The sequence below is a fragment of the Panicum virgatum genome, chromosome 3K (genome assembly GCF_016808335.1).
Source record: "Panicum virgatum strain AP13 chromosome 3K, P.virgatum_v5, whole genome shotgun sequence".
Classification (NCBI taxonomy): Eukaryota; Viridiplantae; Streptophyta; class Magnoliopsida; order Poales; family Poaceae; genus Panicum; species Panicum virgatum.
In genome coordinates this window covers 29,718,719-29,738,901 of record NC_053138.1, presented here as the reverse complement: position 1 = coordinate 29,738,901, position 20,183 = coordinate 29,718,719, and the positions used below count along the sequence as shown (strand labels likewise).

The following is a 20,183-nucleotide window of genomic DNA, read 5'->3' as shown; positions in this document are numbered from 1 at the left end:
TAGTGTGTCGACACATTTATTTCCCACTTTAATATTTAGATCTTCATCATTTCCCAAAATAATACATCTGTCATTGTTTTATAGTCTTGGCACCATAATTTGTACGCACTTAGTGCCAGGACGAACCTCTTCGTGAGGTACCTTCAGGGTGAAGTCTCTTTAGGAGTACAAGAGGAGAATTCTTCATAAATATATGCTTAGATCATGGCTGATGGATCTTTTATTCGTAGGTGTCCCCGTAGAATTAGATCAAACCAAGTCATATGTGGATATGATATTAAATCCAAGGTATATCCACATCTACTTCATGTAGAAGCATTTATTTATGCAAAAAAACCAATATAATTTCTTCTCAAGAATAACAAATTTTTGGCAAGACTCCACTTATACCAAGTAAGAGTATTAATGAAACTACAGGTTCAATTTGGCTTTGTGCATTTTAATATAGGTTCGTCAAGAGCATTATACAAAGACACGGACATTTATCTCCCCCTAATGCCGAGATAATTTCTTTACAGCATACTAAAAGTAATCCCCTTATTATGAGCACAAGATTGAATGAACTTCAGGTCCATCACATATCCCCAGCTTCGAGTGGTGGTCCATAAATGTATGTTATGGTGGTGATATATTTTTGGGAAATTTATGCACTTTGATACGAGGGAGGTTTCAATTATATGCAGTGAGCCTAGACTTTAACAATGCAGCGGCATGAATACTGCATGCCTTCCTTCTCCCGGAGCATATCCTCAACATCTGGTTGGGATCCACAACTGTTGGTGGGTTACTCATTGCAAGTCTGCAATTTAATATGCCACCAAATATGCATATTTCTAGAATACTACATATATGTATAAATGAACTACAACACATGCTTTTAGCCAAAATATTTTTCAGGGGCTAATATCACAAATCGTCATTAAAGCCAGTAGCCGATTTTAGATCAACATCCATGTAGACCTTCAGGTCATATACTTACAGAGGCAATCAATAGTGACATTATGCATTATGGCGCGTTGAGCAGTGTGTGCACTAGTATGGTAGCATGATACACAACATCAAGCCGTGTCTACCAAGCAGAAATATCGAATGCAGAGTTAGTTTATAGTCTAGCTCATTTCTATTTTTGCCCAATATGGACCCAATTACTCATACCATATTGAAAACTAGGTCATGAATCTTTATGATTATTGCAACATGTTCGTGTATAATCTTTATGACAAGAGAGTATTAAAACCACACATACTACTAGTATCTATTAGGCATAGCCAAAGAGAGATACATAGTACCTCAATAGGTAATCTTCAGGAGTAAACCGTAATGTATGGACATAAGCGGCAGTACATATGTGTGCGGCAATAGTACAGCTAGACTTCAAGCCAACTGTCAATATGGCAATACCAGGCAAGCATCTCCAAGTGCAAGCCTCAAGAGCGTAAATGACCAATATCCTTCTGGGATAAACTCTAAAGAGGTAGTGCAGCTCTCATATGGTGTTTGACATCTGAGACTGGGAGTAATCGAGGAGATTTCAACGGTCCTCCAGAGGATCCTCAGGACCCTTTCTTAATTACAAACCCAATCATTAATTGGTTTCGTCACTAGCAACATTTTGGTCGAGATCCATAAATGGCCATTCAGAGCCTAGATCAACTACTATGACCAAGAATTGGGTCAACCACTGAAAAAGCTTCTAGCTCTGCTGTGATGTGGGATTCATATTCAACTTCCTGCTGTCAACTTCGGGTAAATAAACCTAAAGCATGAAGGAGAGCGCAAGGAGCAAAACAGAGATGGTCTTATCTATATTCATAGATATTTATTATTTTTCCAGAGTTTTTCGAGCATCTGTATGATTTTCTAATGTTTCTATGGTCTTTGGGCAATACTTCGGGATTATTAAACCCTTAGAAAACCATACCACATACAAACATGCAAGGAAAATAAATAACACTACAAAAAGAAGCTTGCAAGGGGAACCTCCGACTAGGTTATAACAGTTTTGGAAGCACATGCATCTAGAAATTCAGTTCCTAGATTATATCGTGAATGTTGCATTAATTCTGCTAAAAGCATAAAAACCGTAAAAAAGAGGTGTTAAGTGGTGCTACAGGACCAATTCACAAAAAAAACCTCGGGGCAATGATGTCGTGTAGGCCCCAACAACGTATGCAATTGTTGGAGTGCTTGAGGTGGTGCGTAGGGCAGCCGACGGGGCCGTGGCGGTATGCGCGAGCTGTCAGCGCTGCTAGCGCGAGTGGCACACACAAGCGGATAGCTCGAGGCGGGCCGACGGGCGATGCCACGAGTAGCTAGCGCGAGGCTGCCGATGGGGCAGCGGTAGCACGCAGGAGCGCGAGCAGCCGGCGGGGCAGGTGGCGCGCGCACGTGCACGAGGCAACGCTCGACATGGACACGGGCTCGGCAGCTACGGCGGGCTGCATGGTTGCGGTGTCTGGAGGTGCTGACTGCTAAGGTACACGGCCTCGGGTGGCACTTCGGGTGCATGCAATGAGGTCGTCGAGCATCCAGAGCGGCAGCGGACATGCGTTGCGCGCGGGCAACGAGGGCATGCAGCCGCTACAGGCGGTAAGTGCGAGACGAATCCGCAGCGGCGCACACGAGAGCACGCAAGAGGCGGGCACGAGCGCGCGGTGGCCAGCCAGATCGTGGAAGGCAAAGGCGTGGCGGCCTGTGGGTGGCACGACGACGCGCGTGACTGGGGCTAGCGAGGGACGGCGCACGGGCGCGGCGGCCGACACGCATGAGCACAGGTCTATTGGCCGTGTGGCCATGGCTGGCCACGGCGCTCGGGAGAAGCTGGTGTCAACTGGCCGCATCTACGGGCGCGACTTGCGCTCGATCGGGTGTGTATGCCGGTCTGCCGTCGGGCGGCGGTGGACGCCGGCTGCGAGCGACAGTGACAGAGGTGCGCAACGAGATCGTGCAACAAGCAAGTAGATTGCTAACTACAACCCAAAAAAACAAATAGAAAGATCACACGATTCAATCTACTTGTTTTATTTTACCTGTGGATTGATTAATAATCTACCAGCAAAAGCCGATCTGATAACAGACTTATCTGCAGGGTCGTCGGCGTGCTAAAGATGAGTCGACGTTGATGACCTCTGGCGTCAATTCCGCGGTAGAGACTCGTTCGTGATGCATGTTCAGAATGTATGCATGGCGGCCTTCTCCTTTCGTTGCCTCGTTGGTTGTTCCACATGCATACGCCTGTGCAGGGGCCGCCGGCAAGATCTCGGCAACGAAGAATGAATATACATCAAAAGTCAATCTGACATTAGTATTAGAAACGGATCAAAACAGACCAATCTAATCATCATCGGGAACGACTCACCCAGTAGAAAGAGCTGCTGATAACGTGTTAAAACATGGCCCATTCACGGATCGCCTGATTCGTTTTTCCTGTTCCCGATCCCAGAAAGAGGCGTCGAGAGATTGTAGATTGGATCTCGTCTCCCATCCCAAACCACAACAGCAAGCACACGAGAGACAGGTACGTAGATAGAAGATGTTCTCATTAATCATCAATAGAGTACAATATGGTATTATTTATAGACTTGGGCCCTTCAAAAGCACCTTCGGTATTAAGCCCATTAGCCTAAATCAGAGTTTCTTAACAATTTAGATTGCACCTTGAGAAAGCTGCCTGTGCCAGCCAACTCATCAAGGCCATCGATTTTGTGCGCCCGGGGTCAGGATGGCTGCCTGGCAGCAGCTGCCTGCGTGAGGCCTTCAACCAAACAAGCCCTGCATCCGTGACCTCTGTCCTGGTACGTGCGCTAGGAATCCAAAATCCTCAGCTGTTGTAGGTGTCGTCAACTCCTCCCTGAAGCTTGTGCCTACGACGCGCTAGGAATCCAAAATCCTCAGCTGTCGTAGGTGCCGTCAACTCCTGGCTGAAGCTTGTGCCTACGACAACTGCAGTTGACCGTTCTGCCAAGTACATTTCTCGAGGTGAGCACATCAGACTATCCGCTCGTCGTCCTCTATTTTCATCCCCTAAAAAGAATATTTTTGACTAATCATCGAGATTTTCTCATCTATATTCAGTTTCTCTACACCCGTCATCCCCTATATTTCTACTCTATACCAACTACCAGAAGCGAGGCACACTGGATGGTGGCGTACCGGGTGCTTTACCGCACCCGGTGCAAACAACCTCAGTGTGCAGAGGATACTTGCGCAGTCGGGTACCTAGCATATTCGCAGTCATCACGTACTCACATTGTCAATTTTTCATGCTCCAACTGGGAATGAACTCTGCTCTCCACGACTACCCATCAAATAGAGGTGGTAATGGGCCATGACCCTATGACCTCTTCACAGCACAACAAAACCTTTAAATAATTATATAAGATTAGAGCCTAACCCTTTTAGAGCCCGATCTTTAGATTTTCTAGTTCAAAATTTTGAGCCCTTTACCACCCCTACCGTGAAGGGTCCTAAAGCTCCAGAAAGAAATGGCATATTTCTCATTTCAGAATCCGCAATCTACCGCTTCACACACAACTCAAAGGTCTTGCCAGCTCTTCTGTACCACCCTTTCCTTCCGTGCACGCTTATCCTGCCATAGTACCATGCATCCCATATACGCCAACACAAGCAGCATCATACAGTTACACAGGAGACAGGACCACCGGAAACACTTGAAGGCAAGAAACACATCCGAATGCATCTATGGATTAATGTGCTACTGAGGACTTCCACGCACCTTGTACACAAGTTTGGCCGTAAAAGGTGTTCCAACACCTGCAAACAGGGTCACAAAACCGTAACAACCAATAGGTACACGGTTTATTTCAACATGATCGAGAAAGAGAAAGAACTGGCTTCCTATCCATCAGCAGGTGCAGGCAGGGAGGTTTCAGGCCATGCACCCGCTGGGGCAAGCTACAGAAAATTGTTATGCTGTCTGCACACAAGTTCTGGATGCCAAAGCGTGCTGAAATGGGAAAACAAGAAATGTTCTCATTTTGCTTGAGGATGTGAGGCGATGAAGTCGACTGCCGACTTGATGGAGTCAATCTTCTCCGCCTCGTTGTCAGGGATCTCGAATCCAAATTCTTCCTCGAACGCCATCACGATCTCGACGGTGTCCAAGCTATCGAGCCCGAGGTCCTTCTGGAAATGAGCAGTAGGTGTCACCTGCAAAATTTGATGGAGAAATGAAAAATGATGGTTCATCTACTTGACCGCTACAAATAATAGGCTTAGCACTAGACCGCTTACAAATAATAAATAATAAGAAACTGGCTCCAATCTCATATGGCATTAGAGATGCAAGCGGGGTGGGCTTTGCCGCAAGCCCGCTGGACTCACCCGCGCCGCAAGCCCGCTTATCGCCGCAATTCAGCCCGCGTGAGTAAAGCGGCGCTATGCAGCCTGCCGGCGGGGTCCAGCGGCGCCGCGGAGCCCGCAAAAAGCTCTGGCTCATTGCATCGCTGCGCCGCCGCTCAGCTGCCACAATCGCCATTCCAGCTCGCGTGCGCGCCGCCGCCGCGGCCGCCATTCGAGCTGAGATAGAGAAGAGAGGTGCGCTCGTGCGCCGACGGCCTCGCGTGCGTCGCAGGTTGTCGCCATCTTGCTCCGGCGATGGGCAATCTGTTGTGGCCTCTCGGAGGAGGCTCCGGCTGTTGAGGGTCTACGGCAACGGCGGTGGCAGCAAGACGGCTGGTCCCCCGCCCAAAGCACGCTCTGCTTTCCTCCTCGAACCAAGCTAGCAACTACCCGAGCTCAATGTTTCAGCGAACCAGCGGGGGAATGAAGCGGGCAAGCGGCAGTGTTGCCTGCTTACATTTAAATCGAGGATGCTAGCTGCCGATGAAGATACCCAGAGGCCGGTGCCTTCTGCTTTGGCGAAGGCAAGCGGGTGGAACAGCTTCTCCGCCGCGGCCATGGTTGCTGCCTTGCCATCACCGTAGCGGCCGAGGAGCACTGCGTGGGCGATGGCGTGCCGGTCGGGCTCCAGCAGGTGCGGGAAGATGAAGTGGTGACGTGGGCCTCGGTGGAGTGCGGGCTGCCGCTGCTGTCCTTGCTTGGACGGGGCGGAGGAAAGCACGGGAAAGACGGCCATGCGGGCTGCCGCAAACGCGGCAAAAAGCAAGCGGCGGTATGCGGGCCGCCGCATATGCCTGCGATGGAGCTCGCGGCGCGTGCGGACGCGGGGCGGGCAGCCGCAAACCGCCCCGCTTGCAAGTATATATGGCATAAAAAACCTCAAGTAGTCATTTCAATCACCACTTGACCGCTTCACAATCATGAGAATAGGCTTAGCACTAAATTGATCACGAGCTCCTTAATTATACAAAAGAAACAGGGCAACAAAGACTGCAAAAACCTATTGCATATTTAGAGCCTGTTTGGTAGAGCTCCACCTACTTAATTTCTCACAGGAGCCGATTCTATGAGAGAAGTGATTATGTGGCTGAAAGTGATTCTCTATGATAAATTTTATGGAAAAAGGGATTCTATACGAGAAGTGAATCGGGAGAAGCTAAGTTTGCCAGCTCCCAGCCGCTTAATTCATCTAAGAGAATCACTCACATAGATCATTTCAGAGAATCGCTCACTTCACAGAATCAACATAGAATCATTTCTCTCTGAAAAACAATATGGTAGAGCTGCTGGATTCAGCCTAGAAGCAGCTCTCGAAGCTCTGCCAAACAGGGCCTTCGAAATGCAGAAGCTACCAGAAATTCAAAAGTGAGCTAAGTAAACACTGCCCTAGCCCAAGGTAACACACAACATTTCCACAAGTCAAGGGGCACGAGGACTATTAGTGGTGTTATGAAATCGATTAACCCACACATGGATATGATACTCGTGCACATCCAAGGTCTACTGAGAGCAAAATTGATCATCAGTAATAAAAGGAACTTCGAAATTTCTGAATCAAACATATATAACTATCAGATTGAATCTTCGACAGTAAAAAGGCGGTGGAGTCCTCTACCCCCTTCTATATGAGGTTTCCATCACCAATCGGAGAACTGCTAAGAAGATCACTTGATTTCTCAACTAAACCCTTCACAACCTCTTACACATTTACACCTAGCTCTTCGTGTAGCGCCAAATTCACTCGATTACAAGAAGCCAACATCCAGCGACTCACGCTCAAAAGTCAAAACCCTAAGTAAACCCTCGAACACAGATCCGGATCCACGAACCTAACAAACCGTACGAACGACCGCACAAGCGCACGCCGTGAGGAGATAGATCGCGCTCACCTTTGCGGGCTCAACCTTCTGGAAGTTCTTGACGACCGAGACGACGCGGTCGGCAACCTCGCCCTTGTCCAGGAACGACCCCTTCGTCTCCTCCGTAGTCGAGGACAGGAGCCTCCGGGCCGCGACGGGGACGGTTCCCGCAGCCGCGGCGGCGGCTGCGGGGCGCGCCACCGGGACGCGGAGGTGCGCCAGGAGGGCTCTCCTCGCCGCCGCCATCGCCATTGTTGTCGATCGGTGGGTGCGGGAGGCGAGTGTGGGGGAGAAAGGGCAACGTGGAGGCGTGGGGCTGGACTGATCTTGTGCTTGTCCGGGCTGGTGGTTCGTCGGCCCATTTGTGAAGATGCAGCCTAGTTCAAATAGCCCAGGCTAGAAAAATACGTGACTAAAATGGAGATCTGGGCTAGAAGATGGAGATTTTCCTTCCAGAAATGCAAATAGATGGAAAAAAGAATTATGGGCTGAATGTAACAACCGGATGGGCTATCAGATGGAAGTTCCTAAATCCTCTCTCTCAAAAAAAATGGAAATTTCTAAAATACAAATCTATACTATAAATCTATATGACGGGACCCACCGTACTTTTCACGCTGAACTCACCTGTCAAGGCCAAAAGAGATGGGAGGGAATAGAAATCCATGAAAATCAGTTAGAGAGCATTTCTGCCATCGGTACCCTTACCCGCTGGTCGTACCCACGGCACCCTCTCCGTTTTTTTTCTAGACTAGCCTCGTTCGGCTGGCTGGTTGCTGGTAGCTGGACTGATTTGGCGTGAGAGAAAAATACTGCTGGTTGGCTGATGGGCTGATTTAGCGTGGCTGGCTGGCTGGTGGGCTGATTTAGCGTGAGAGAATTGCTGGCTGCCTGAACCACCCAGCCGAACAAGGCGTAGACGCCGGCAGTGGACGCGGGCTCTGCGCTCGTGGTGGGATGGGAAGGGGGTGCTGCGCCCCAAAAACGAGACACTGCTGGACGCCGGGGCAAACTGGATCGAGAGGAGGATGGGGGCATCAGCTGGCGGCGCAACACCTTCGCCGCTCCGATTCGCCATGTTCATCCGCCGTCGGACCAATCCAGCACCACCATGATGATGCCCTCGTCGAGCCGAACCTGTTCTGCCGATGTTCGTCGCCCCTACATCGTCAGACACTGCCGCCCACGGAGCTGCCGCCGGCCATCTCGTCTCCGGCCAAATTCCTGCCAGCACAGGGCCCCTCCAACGTCGGTGAGCGCCTCCCCGAGACCTCCTCCGCCAACTCTCCGTTTTCCCCTGTCGCTGCCTCGCTGGAGCTTCTCATGTGCTAGAACGCGACGAGCAGAAAGGGGCCAGGACCACGGTCGGCCATGGGCCATGGCTGAGATCCGGAAGCTTTTGCAGCAACGCCCTCAAAGCATCTCATATTTATTTTGTTAACTAGTAGAGTGCACATGCTGCATGTGTTCAAAAAAATTGTAGTAAATAAAAATTTTATATTCATGGAAAGACATGCGGCACCAGCATATTCAATACCACAATATTTTTATTGACATCGAGCTTTCAAGAAATGTTCAAAACAAGAATTTTGCATTCATAAAGAAAACCAAGTAAACAAGTATTTTTAATCGGAAAAGGTCCATTTCTAATTCTAACACCTCAACTATTAGGTTTGTTCAACTTTGACCCCCAACTACGAAATCTGGCACAATGGACACCTTAACTTCTAATACCATGCAACTTTGGCACCTGTGCTCGTTTTAGGTGGTTTAGCGCCGACATAGTAGTGGTTTTGACTACATTGACCGTGACATGGCAAATCTGCCATGTAGGCCCCACCCTTCATCCTCTCTCCCTTTTCACTTTTGCTACCATATCTGTTTCTCTCAAACTGAACTACCATCCTTTGCCCAGACATAGTAGCTAAAATCAACATTATGTGAGGAAAAAAACTGAAACAAAAGTTAGTAACAAAATCCTTGTGCCCATAGCTAAAATCAACATTATGTGAGGAACCTTGTGCCCATATATAGTATCATATCAGTTTAACTAATTAGCAAAAAATTAGGTAATTCACGGAAGTAGTTTTACAGGAGTAGCAATTGCAAAGATTTCAAATGTATACATACATATTAACCATGTGCCATACGTTGATACGATACTAACTAAAATTTTGATATAATAGAACCATCTTTATTTATACTCATAACAAATATATACAAAAACTCAATAATCTTAGATTCAAAGAAATAGTTGCCATACATATATTCAATTATGGAAAAAGTTCCGACCTTGACCATTTACATGTCAATGACTATAGCCAAAAGAGTTAGATAAGTTCTTAGACTCATCTCAAATGATGGATGTCACAAATACAAGAAAAAATTTATAAAGCAAAGAAAGAAACTTAGAAGACGAAGCTTCAATCTTTTTGCTCATTCTTGCATCAATCTTGCAATGTATTCATCAATCCAACACATCACGTGGTTCAATTATGTATCAAATCCACAGCCTGTGTTCAATTTAAGACACACCTTATCCTATTACAACACCCTCTGAGTTTTATGCCATACAAATTCCAACCAAGAGCTAACTGGCCCTACGTAGCCGATTATGTGTACAGATATGCGTGCAGGCCAAGCTACTCCTGATTCGCTAGAGGAGCCGCTACATGCATGCTTTGGTACATGGTCACCACTCACCATTGGCTATCTCCCTTGCGCCATCAAGAGGATAATTTCCTGTCCAGCTCAATCAAGGATCATGAAAAAAAACTTAAACACTCATGAGTCATCTAAATAGGGTCAGCTCAAGAGTCATCTAAATTCAATACAAAGTTAGTCACAAAACTGAAAGTATTAATCTGTCATATTTGGTCATGAAAAGTTAAATACAATCTGAAAGTATGGTGATTAAAACATACATGCTCATGTGATCAGCACATTTACAATGAATCACTTTTCCATTATAAGAGAGTAACTCAGGGGAAGCACCAAGTTCTACAAGAAACTATATGTTCAAATGATTAGATTAGGCTCAGACTACCTATTGAGAAGAAAAGCTACTATTATTATCTAGGCTGGTAGAGCATAATCAATCTTTGACAACTGAAACATGGAGTTGTCCAGAGAAGCGAATGAGTGAGAAACTGAGCAAGGAGAATTACCTGCTTCATGGTTAAAATCAAGTTCCTTTGGTGCCTCCTTGCACTATTCATCAATCATTGGGTTAAAATCATACTGAGGTTCTGCCCACGCTATCAATTCAACCGATGATTTTGCGTTCTTCAGATCCTGACCACCAATACAAAAATGTAACAGACTCCAACTGTGCGACATACATACCTGCCAGATCAGTGATAAACCTCTAATATGATCTCTTTGATACCATCATACTGAATTTTGACAACTTGCTAGAGTTGACCAATGAACTTGTGCTATGTGTTACCATTCATTGAAGCCTCAAATGAGCATATTATGAATTTATATCAGATAACTGAAGTCTAAAGTTCACTTTGATACTGCAACACTTACTGAGGCAGTTGCAAGAGGGTCCAGCACAAATGAAGCAAAAATTACCAATCTTATGGGTTTTCCTCATGGTTTTTCCAAGTTCCTTCTCTATCATTCCACGAACCTGCACAAGTGAGACAAGAACCAGGATAAGTAATCGCTGCAACTTAGATTGTTGCAAACGTACAGAAAATGTTATATCAGGGCCGGACAAAAATTACCAATCTCAATAGGCTATAGATCAGTGCAGTTGTTAAGAACCTTGCCGTTCTCCGAAAGATTTAGCATAGCATAGCCCTTTTGTGGTTTGCTTTTGGCTGTTGCATTTTCAGTATGATATATAAGTGTAAGACAGTCTAGCATGGTTCTCCACAGGACCTGAGTTGTAAGAAGCTTTCAGATCTTCTTAATGGAAAGATATGCAACCCTCCTGCAAGTTCTTGAAAAAATCTTAATGGAAAGATATGCAGCCCTCCTGCAAGTTCTCGAAAAAATAAAACAAGTTGAAAGTACTATATGGAAGTTTCCCTATCCATCGTAATTGGCTGTTGACCTTTGAATTCTGATATCGCAACGAGCGAATCAGTCATTTCCACAAGAAACTGATGTCGAAGCACACCTGGTCAATAGAACCTCAATGGCATCTGAACAAGCAAAAATGTTCTGAACAAGACCTAATGTACTTAGAACATCATTTACACATAAAGCTAATAAAAAACACAGGAAAATTACCTGTTTGTAACTTCACGATGTAGAACTGCCCTTTCAGAAAGCTCCGAGAAGGATATCTTCTCTCCTTCCTTCATGTACAAGCTAACTTCCTAAAATGAAATAAATGCAACAGAGTACATGCTTCAAAGACCAAAAGCAGCCTAGAATGTACCGGGGACAAATTATGGTCATATTACCTTGATATGGATCTCATCACCTTCAGCATTCAGAATGTCCTTCCACACATAATTGCAGTTCTGGTATTTTGATATCCAGCATCTTGTTCAGAATTTTCTAGAATATCGGCAAGCATACATGTCAAATAGTAGAGCTAGGGAAAAAAATTCAAATGCTATAGTTATGAGATGAATTAGCTCTCACCTTTGTTTCTTAAATATCATATAAACACGAAAAGATATGAGCACTTCTTCTTGTTCTGCATTTGCCTAGGTATTCCAGTTTGCAATTCCATAACTAATGAGGTAAGGACTATGTCTGCACTCTGCAATGTTGTTTTAAATTTCTCAGTCTGATATCATTTCTTTTGACAAACAGACCAATAACACATCCACCAATGTGCAAGTGATGAGAGAGACAAACCTACTCGAAGGGAACTTGTTTGAAGTGTAAATAACTACCTTCATTCTTTTTCATACCTAGCTGGGAGGATGGTGGCGAGGTCTAAGAGGGTGCCAGGTCTGTGGATTGCAGCTCTCAGCGACATCTCTCGTGATCTGGTGCAGCGTCATCTCCCTCCAGATTTCCAGTCTCCACTTCCGCGTCCGCGTGATGGTCTTTTTTTGCAGATGAGACTCTGAGATTTTGAACATGTTTCGACAAGGCGAAACCCTAGAGAATGTGAACAAGAAGAAGCTGAGGGGAGAGGTAAGGACGAATGTCCTGACTTATGATAGACATGGTTCTCACGGCAATTTGTTCATATTAAGTTTGCAACTTGGTATCTTAGAAATGAGATTGAACTATGAGTCTGGATGTTTGTGAAGAAACTGGTATCACAAAACTAACATAATTCCAATTATTTTACGACGGGATATGAAAAGCGGCAATAATATCATGCCAATGCTAAGAAAATATTTGCTCTTGTTCCTTGCTTCTTACGAGAACTTGTTAATAATTATCACAGGAAAAATAGTAGCTGAGTGCCTTTTCAACATACATGCATACAAACAGACGTACATAATACTGGACTCATAATGATATATGGTACAAATTACTCACTGTGGCTTCAGGGTTTTGAATTATAACAGAAAGTGCATCAACAAGCTCCCCCATATTATGAGGAATGTTTGTTGCCATTCCGACCTGTAACAATTTAAACAACTGTAAGAATCCCATTTTTGCATAAATAAATATCTGACTTAGTAGCACTTGTATAAAGTGAATACAAACTCATACCGCAATCCCAGAATAACCATTCAACAATAGAGATGAAACACGAGTTGGCAGCAGAGATGGCTCCTTCTGTGAGTAATCAAAGTTTGGTACGAAGTCAACCTGTAAAATAACAAAAAGCAGCATGAAATGGATGGGAAAAAAGAAATGTCATGCAACAACTCACAGAGAAAGACATCAAAGAAGTGAAAAGAGATACTGTATTCAGCTCCAGATCAGTCAAGAACATGGCTTCTGCTAGTGACTGCACAAAAATAATAATGTCATTAAGCAGTTGAGCTTTTCTAATAGACAAATAGATAGTATAAAAAAGATTTGATATATCGAGGTGTTGGAATTATGGGCTTGGCCCATTTATTCTAATCAATATAATAAAAGAATTTAAAACCCACTATTAAATGCTAGGAAATCAATTGCTTAATTCCGTACCGGGATTTGATGAGGATCTCAACAGACTTAAAGTGTGGACTTCGTGTACACCACTTGTGAAACCAGTAAGAGGAGATCGGTGAACCACACGCGCGCGCGCTCGCCTCGCCGGGCAGGGCCGAGGGCGAGGCGCGGCCGGACGGGCGGTGCGGTGCGGTGCGACGTGATGTGCTGAGATGAGAAGAACGTTTTGCTGTTAAGAACATTAAAACAGAGAATAAACGTTGACAGTAATGACTGGAGAATCACACCAGTAACTGCCGCTCATCAAAGCTCTTTACGACGTCCAGGTTCGTTGAACCTGAGGCACCTCCACGCCTATATAAACCACCCCTTCCTCCTCTCATCTACACACACTTCAGCAGTTGATCCAGGTACTCCTGCTTAGGAGACCTCTCCCTTCTCCCTCTGCTGCTTTCTGCCGTTCCCATCGCTAGTGCTGCCCGCACAGCTCTAGCGAGAGCAGGCCTTCGGAACCTCTGCTCGCTGAAGGTTCTGCACGGGACGCGGGCAATCAGGTTTTTGGGGAGCGTCATGACGTGACTGCTCGCTCCCTGATCGACTACTTCGTCTACTTCCCGGCGTGAACGAACAACTACTTCGTCTGCTTCCTGGTGACCGTTCGTGGGACTGCACTGCGAACCTCTTCCTGCATCGACATCGTTCGGCTACTTCAGACAAGGCCAGTCGAATAGCATGTCTATTCTAGCTGGTAACGGCGTAACCGGTGCCTTCGGCACTGGTCCCGTCTTGGGGTACACTCTAAACCTATTCTGGTTTAACTTTTTGTTCATGCTTATTAGTAAGAATAACATGAACACATGCACATATCTTATTCACACATTATCACTCATTTATGCCATGAAATTGCTAGTAATATTTGGAATTAAAATATACCGAAAATTGCCTAGTTATCTAACAATCCAAAAACCTGATTTTGTTAATAGGCTTTCGGTATCTAGCTTTGCTGCATCAATCAAATCACCACCTTTTGATGGTTCAAATTACAAACGTTGGTAAGAGCGGCTTATACTATGGTTAACAATATCGAGAGTGATCCATGTAAAAGAGGGTAAGCCTGAACAGTTCACTCCAGAGGAAGGGAGTGCGTTCGATGAGGCTAATACTCTCTTTCGAGGCTTGGTCATTAGTGTTCTCGGTGAAAACCTGGTGGATTCCTATGTCCGGCTGCCAACTGGCAAAACATTGTGGGATGCTCTTGAGGCTCAATATGGAGTGTCTGACGCCGGCAGTGAGTTGTATACGATGAAGCAGTTCCTTGAATATAGGATGGTCGAAGACCGTTCTGTGGTGGAACAGGCTCATGAAATACATACTCTGGCAAAAGATCTCAAAAATTGTAGCAAAGAGTCCCCATGTGTGTTACCCAATAAGTTTGTGGCCGGAGGTATTATCTCTAAGCTGCCACCTTCTTGGAGGGACTTTGCTACTTCTCTAAAACACAAGAGACAGGAGTTCACCATACATGGACTCATAGGGACTCTTGATGTTGAGGAGAAGGCGAGAGCAAAGGACATACGTGGGAAAGGAGTTGTTGGTGCTTCTAGCGCCAACCTTGTTCAAAAGAACAACTCCCACAAGGACAAGAAAAAGCCACCGCAGAACCAATCAAAGACTAAGCAGACAACCACCTTCAAGAAGAAGAAGAAGAAGGGAGCTTGCTATGTGTGCGCTAGTACGGAACACTTTGCTGCAAAGTGTCCGAACCGCAAAGGCAACGACTCCGCCAATATGGTCATTAGCGAGCCTGGAGGAACATCGGGGCACGGTAATTTATTACCTACAGTTCTTTCAGTTTTTTATTCACCCGAATGGTGGGTAGACACTGGTGCTAATATTCATGTTTGTGCTGATGCTTCTTTGTTTTCTTCTTACCAGGACGGCGGGACTTCCTCCTTGCTGATGGGGAACGGATCACATGCGCGTGTTCTTGGTGTTGGTACGGTAAATCTGAAGTTTACTTCGGGGAAGACCGTGCAGCTGAAGAACGTGCAGCATGTCCCCACCATCAAGAAGAATATAGTCAGCGGCTCTCTACTGTGTAGAGATGGTTTTAAATTAGTCTTTGAGTCCAATAAATGTATCTTGTCTAAGTTTGGTACTTTTGTTGGAAAAAGTTATGAAAGCGGAGGCTTGTTCCGTCTTTCTTTGTCAGATGTTTGTAATAAAGTTGCATACAATGTTATTAACGTTGATGAAACAAATGTTTGGCATTCGAGGCTTTGTCACGTTAATTTTGGTTGTATGATGCGTTTAGCTAATTTGAGTTTAATTCCAAAGTTTACTTTTGTCAAAAATTCTAAGTGTCATGTATGTGTTGAATCAAAACAAACTCGCAAGCCTCATAAGGCCGCGGAGGCGAGGAGCTTGGCACCCTTAGAATTAATTCATTCTGATTTGTGCGAAATGAATGGAGTGTTGACAAAAGGTGGTAAAAGATATTTCATGACTTTGATTGATGATAGTACTAGATTTTGTTACATCTATTTGTTGAAGTCAAAAGATGAAGCTTTACACTACTTTAAAATCTATAAAGCTGAAGTAGAAAACCAACTTGAGAGAAAGATCAAAAGAGTTAGGTCAGATCGTGGTGGCGAGTACTTCTCAAATTTATTTACTTTATTCTGCGAGCAACATGGTATTATTCATGAGAGGACGCCTCCCTATTCACCTCAGTTAAATGGGGTTGCCGAAAGAAAGAACCGTACTCTAACAGATTTGGTTAACGACATGTTAGATACAGCGGGACTTTCCAAGGAATGGTGGGGTGAGGTTATATTGACTGCATGTCATGTCCTAAACCGTGTTCCTACAAAGAATAAAGAGATAACACCATTCGAGGAATGGGAGAAGAAAATGCCAACACTTCCATACTTACGTACATGGGGTTGTTTGGCAAAAATGAGTGTGCTAATAACCAAGAAACGTAAGTTTGGACCTAAAACTGTGGATTGTATCTTTCTAGGTTATGCTATTCACGGCGTTGGGTATAGATTTTTAATAGTGAAATTTGGAGTACCTGACATGCATGTTGGTACTATAATGGAGTCTAGAGATGCTACATTTTTTGAAAACATTTTTCCCATGAGAGATGAAACAAGTTCATCTAGGCAAGAGTTCATCGAGGATGATAGCTCTGCTGAGCCGATAGAACACAATGAACATACACTTGTGGAAAATCCTGAGGAGGATAAGAATGATGCTCCGAGAAAAAGTAAGAGACAAAGGACTGTAAAGTCTTTTGGTGATGATTTCATTGTATACCTCATAGATGATACACACAGAACCATTGAAGAGGCATATTCATCTTCTGATGCTGACTATTGGAAGGAAGCAGTGAGGAGTGAGATGGATTCTATTATGTCTAGTGGAACCTGAGAGGTGGTTGAACGTCCTTATGGATGTAAACCGGCTGGATGCAAGTGGGTGTTCAAGAAAAAGCTTAGGCCAGATGGTACTATTGAAAAGTACAAGGCTAGGCTTGTGGCCAAGGGTTATACCCAAAAAGAAGGAGAAGATTTCTTTGACACTTATTCACCAGTTGCCCGATTGACCACAATTCTAGTGTTACTTTCCCTGGCAGCCTCTTATTGTCTTCTCGTTCATCAGATGGATGTTAAGACGGCTTTCCTCAATGGAGAGTTAGAAGAGGAGATCTATATGGATCAATCGGATGGGTTTGTATCAAAGGGTCAAAAATGAATGGTTTGTAAGTTGTTGAAATCTTTATATGGTCTCAAGCAAGCGCCTAAGCAGTGGTATGAAAAGTTCGACAAAACTTTGACGTCTGCTGGCTTTGTTGTGAACGAAGCTGACAAATGTGTGTACTATCGCTATGATGGGGCTGAAGGTGTGATTTTGTGCTTGTATGTGGATGACATACTGATCTTTGGCACTAGCCTTAATGTCATTAAGGAAGTCAAAGAGTTTTTATCTCAAAGTTTTGAGATGAATGATCTGGAAGAAGCTGATATTATCCTTAATATAAAGCTGGTAAAAGAGAGCAATGGTGGGGTGATTCTTACACAGTCTCATTATGTGGAGAAGGTGTTAAGTCGCTTTGGTTATAGTGACTATAAACCTGTCTCAACACCATATGATGCCAGTTTAATTCTTAGGAAGAACAAAAGGATAATACGAGATCAGCTGAGATATTCTCAGATCATTGGTTCATTGATGTATTTAGCTAGTGCTACAAGACCTAACATCTCATTTGCTATAAGCAAACTGAGCCGGTTTGTTTGAAACCAGGGAGATGATCATTGGAAGGCTCTTGAAAGAGTAATGCGATATCTAAAGGGGACAATGAACTATGGAATTCACTACACCGGGTACCCAAGGGTATTAGAAGGGTATAGTGATTCAAACTGGATTTCTGATGCTGATGAGATAAAGGTCACAAGTGGATATGTGTTTACACTTGGTGGTGGAGCTGTTTCCTGGAAGTCTTGCAAGCAGACCATCTTAACGAGGTCAACTATGAAAGTAGAACTCACAGCATTAGATACCGCCACTGTTGAGGCTGAGTGGCTTCGTGAGCTCCTTATGGACTTGCCGATAGTTGAAAAATCGATACCGGCAATTCTAATGAACTGTGACAATCAAACGGTGATTGTCAAGGTGAACAGTTCAAAGGATAACATGAAGTCATCTAGACATGTGAAAAGGCGGTTGAAATCTGTCAGAAAATTGAGAAACTCCGGAGTTATAGCCCTGGACTATGTTCAGATGGCTAAAAATCTGGCAGATCAGTTTACAAAGGGTCTTTCACGAAATGTGATAGACAATGCATCTATGGAATTGGGCTTGAGACCCACGTGAGTCATTCTATAGTGGAAATCTGTCCTATGTGATCGGAGATCCCGTGAATTATGATGGTGAAACAAACTAAAGTCTGACTGAGAGAAGAGAACCTTTGTGAAAAGGGCTCATTCCGTGTATAAGGTGCATTTCTCTTCTAATCTGTATGACAGGTTGGTCTATACCTTAATGTGTTCCAGGTGGTTTCTTTAAAACAAATGAGTTGTTTTCTTGAAACAAAGATGTTGTCCTACAGAACATCTGAAAGGAACACACCTATATGAGTATGACTACTGGTCATGGTCTATGAGAACTGGGTATTCTCTAGAAACTCATGAAGGACCTGGAGTATGACTTATAAGCTCCAAACCGCGGGGAAGCTTTTGCAGCCTAGTACCAGTGTAGGGCTCTGGTCAAACTTGGTTGCACAAGACTGACAATTCAAGGCATAGTCCATTGTACAGTTGTGAATAAGTGTAGCTTTTGTCCTAGATAGAAGTTCAACTTAACAGTCTCTGTCAAATACTGGTATATCAAATGAGGGTATTTCTAGTGTGGCTTGAATTTCTTGGTGGGGATTGTTGGAATTATGGTCTTGGCCCATTTATTCTAATCAATACAATAAAAGAATTTAAAGCCCACTATTAAATACTAGGGAATCATAGCTTAATTCCGTACCGGGATTTGAGGAGGATCTCAACCGACTTAAAGGGTGGACTTCGTGTACACCACATGTGAAGCCGGTAAGAGGAGATCGGTGAACCACACGCGCGCGCGCTCGCTCGCCTCGCCGAGCCGAGGCCGTGGGCGTGGGCGAGACGTGGCGCGGTGCGCGGCCGGACGTGACGTGATGTGCTGAGAAGAACGTTTTGCTGTTAAGAACATTAAAACAGAGAATAAACGTTGACAGTAATGACTGGAGAATCACACCAGTAACTGCCGCTCATCAAAGCTCTTTACGACGTCCTGGTTCGTTGAACCTGAGGCACCTCCACGCCTATATAAACCACCCCTTCCTCCTCTCATCTACACACTTCAGCACTTGATCCAGGTACTCCTGCTTAGGAGACATCTCCCTTCTCCCTCTGCTGCTTTCTGTCGTTCCCATCGCTAGTGCTGCACGCACAGCTCTAGCGAGAGCAGGCCTCCGGAACCTCTGCTCGCTGAAGGTCCTGCACGGGACGCGAGCAATCAGGTTTTTGGGGAGCGTCTTGACGCGACTGCTCGCTCCCTGATCGACTACTTCGTCTACTTCCCGGCGTGAACGAACGACTACTTCGTCTGCTTCCTAGTGACCGTTCGTGGGACTGCACTGCGAACCTCTTCCTGCATCGACATCGTTCGGCTACTTCAGGTAAGGCCAGTCGAATATCATGTCTATTCCAGCTGGTAACGGCGCAACCGGTGCCTCCGGCACTGGTCCCGCCTTGGGGTACACTCTAAACCTATTCTGGTTTAACTTTTTGTTCATGCTTATTAATAAGAATAACATGAACACATGCACATATCTTATTCACACATTATTACTCATTTATGCTATGAAATTGCTAGTAATATTTGAAATTAAAATATACCGAAAATTGCCTAGTTATCTAACACGAGGTTCATTGTTTCAGGCAATAGTGTTTAATAAGAACATTTTTTAGTGTTTATTCCCATCTAGAAAATAAAATTGCAGTGCTTAGGGACGAATGGCATTCAGATATTCTTAGTAGGGACGAATGAAGTACAAAGTTAGCATTCAATATTAAGTTCTAACAAATATTTTAGACAATTCTTACGCAAATTAAATGTTTCTGATGCTATTTGAGCAAACAAAATTCAAAGTAACTTACGTCCAAGCGGCACTCTGTGTATCGCATTGCAGCAGCAGGATCTGCATCTATCGAGCCAAAATTTCCATGTCCTTGTACAATGCACCAACTTGATGTCTCTCCTGTAAACAGATAAACAATGCACCAGCTCCTTGATCAAATAGCCAACCTGAGTTCGCTCGCAGCAACGGCACCAGCCTAGAAATGGTTTTGGAGGTGGAGGCAACGGTGGTGTGATCTGGAGGCGATGGGGGGGAGGGGA

General features: G+C 44.8%; 2 protein-coding genes and 2 long non-coding RNA genes across 5 annotated transcripts; 1 reads left to right on the top strand and 3 right to left on the bottom strand.

The window, feature by feature from the left end:
- Positions 1-4,670: 4,670 nt before the first annotated feature.
- LOC120698884 (acyl carrier protein 2, mitochondrial-like) lies at positions 4,671-7,570 on the bottom strand. The gene is made up of 2 exons (XM_039982648.1): positions 7,251-7,570; positions 4,671-5,169 (listed from the first exon to the last, which is right to left on the bottom strand). Exons 1-2 carry the CDS (start codon positions 7,470-7,472, stop codon positions 4,993-4,995), a joined length of 399 nt encoding a protein of 132 aa, XP_039838582.1. The 5' UTR covers positions 7,473-7,570; the 3' UTR covers positions 4,671-4,992.
- A 563-nt stretch (positions 7,571-8,133) lies between these two features.
- Positions 8,134-12,544, top strand: LOC120698882. The gene is made up of 2 exons (XR_005685059.1): positions 8,134-8,472; positions 12,000-12,544. It is a non-coding gene; the product is annotated as an uncharacterized LOC120698882 (long non-coding RNA).
- On the bottom strand, positions 10,854-11,897 carry LOC120698883. Its single transcript, XR_005685060.1, has 3 exons — positions 11,826-11,897; positions 11,642-11,738; positions 10,854-11,554 (listed from the first exon to the last, which is right to left on the bottom strand). It is a non-coding gene; the product is annotated as an uncharacterized LOC120698883 (long non-coding RNA).
- LOC120698881 (DNA gyrase subunit A, chloroplastic/mitochondrial-like) lies at positions 12,133-20,183 on the bottom strand. Of its 2 annotated transcripts, none has more exons than XM_039982645.1 (5): positions 19,943-20,183; positions 13,024-13,101; positions 12,861-12,926; positions 12,684-12,767; positions 12,133-12,293 (listed from the first exon to the last, which is right to left on the bottom strand). In XM_039982645.1, exons 1-5 carry the CDS (start codon positions 19,967-19,969, stop codon positions 12,159-12,161), a joined length of 390 nt encoding a protein of 129 aa, XP_039838579.1. In that variant the 5' UTR covers positions 19,970-20,183; the 3' UTR covers positions 12,133-12,158. The 2 variants fall into 2 exon arrangements, with proteins under 2 accessions (XP_039838579.1, XP_039838580.1); XM_039982646.1 differs by having other exon boundaries at positions 12,861-12,959; positions 13,057-13,101.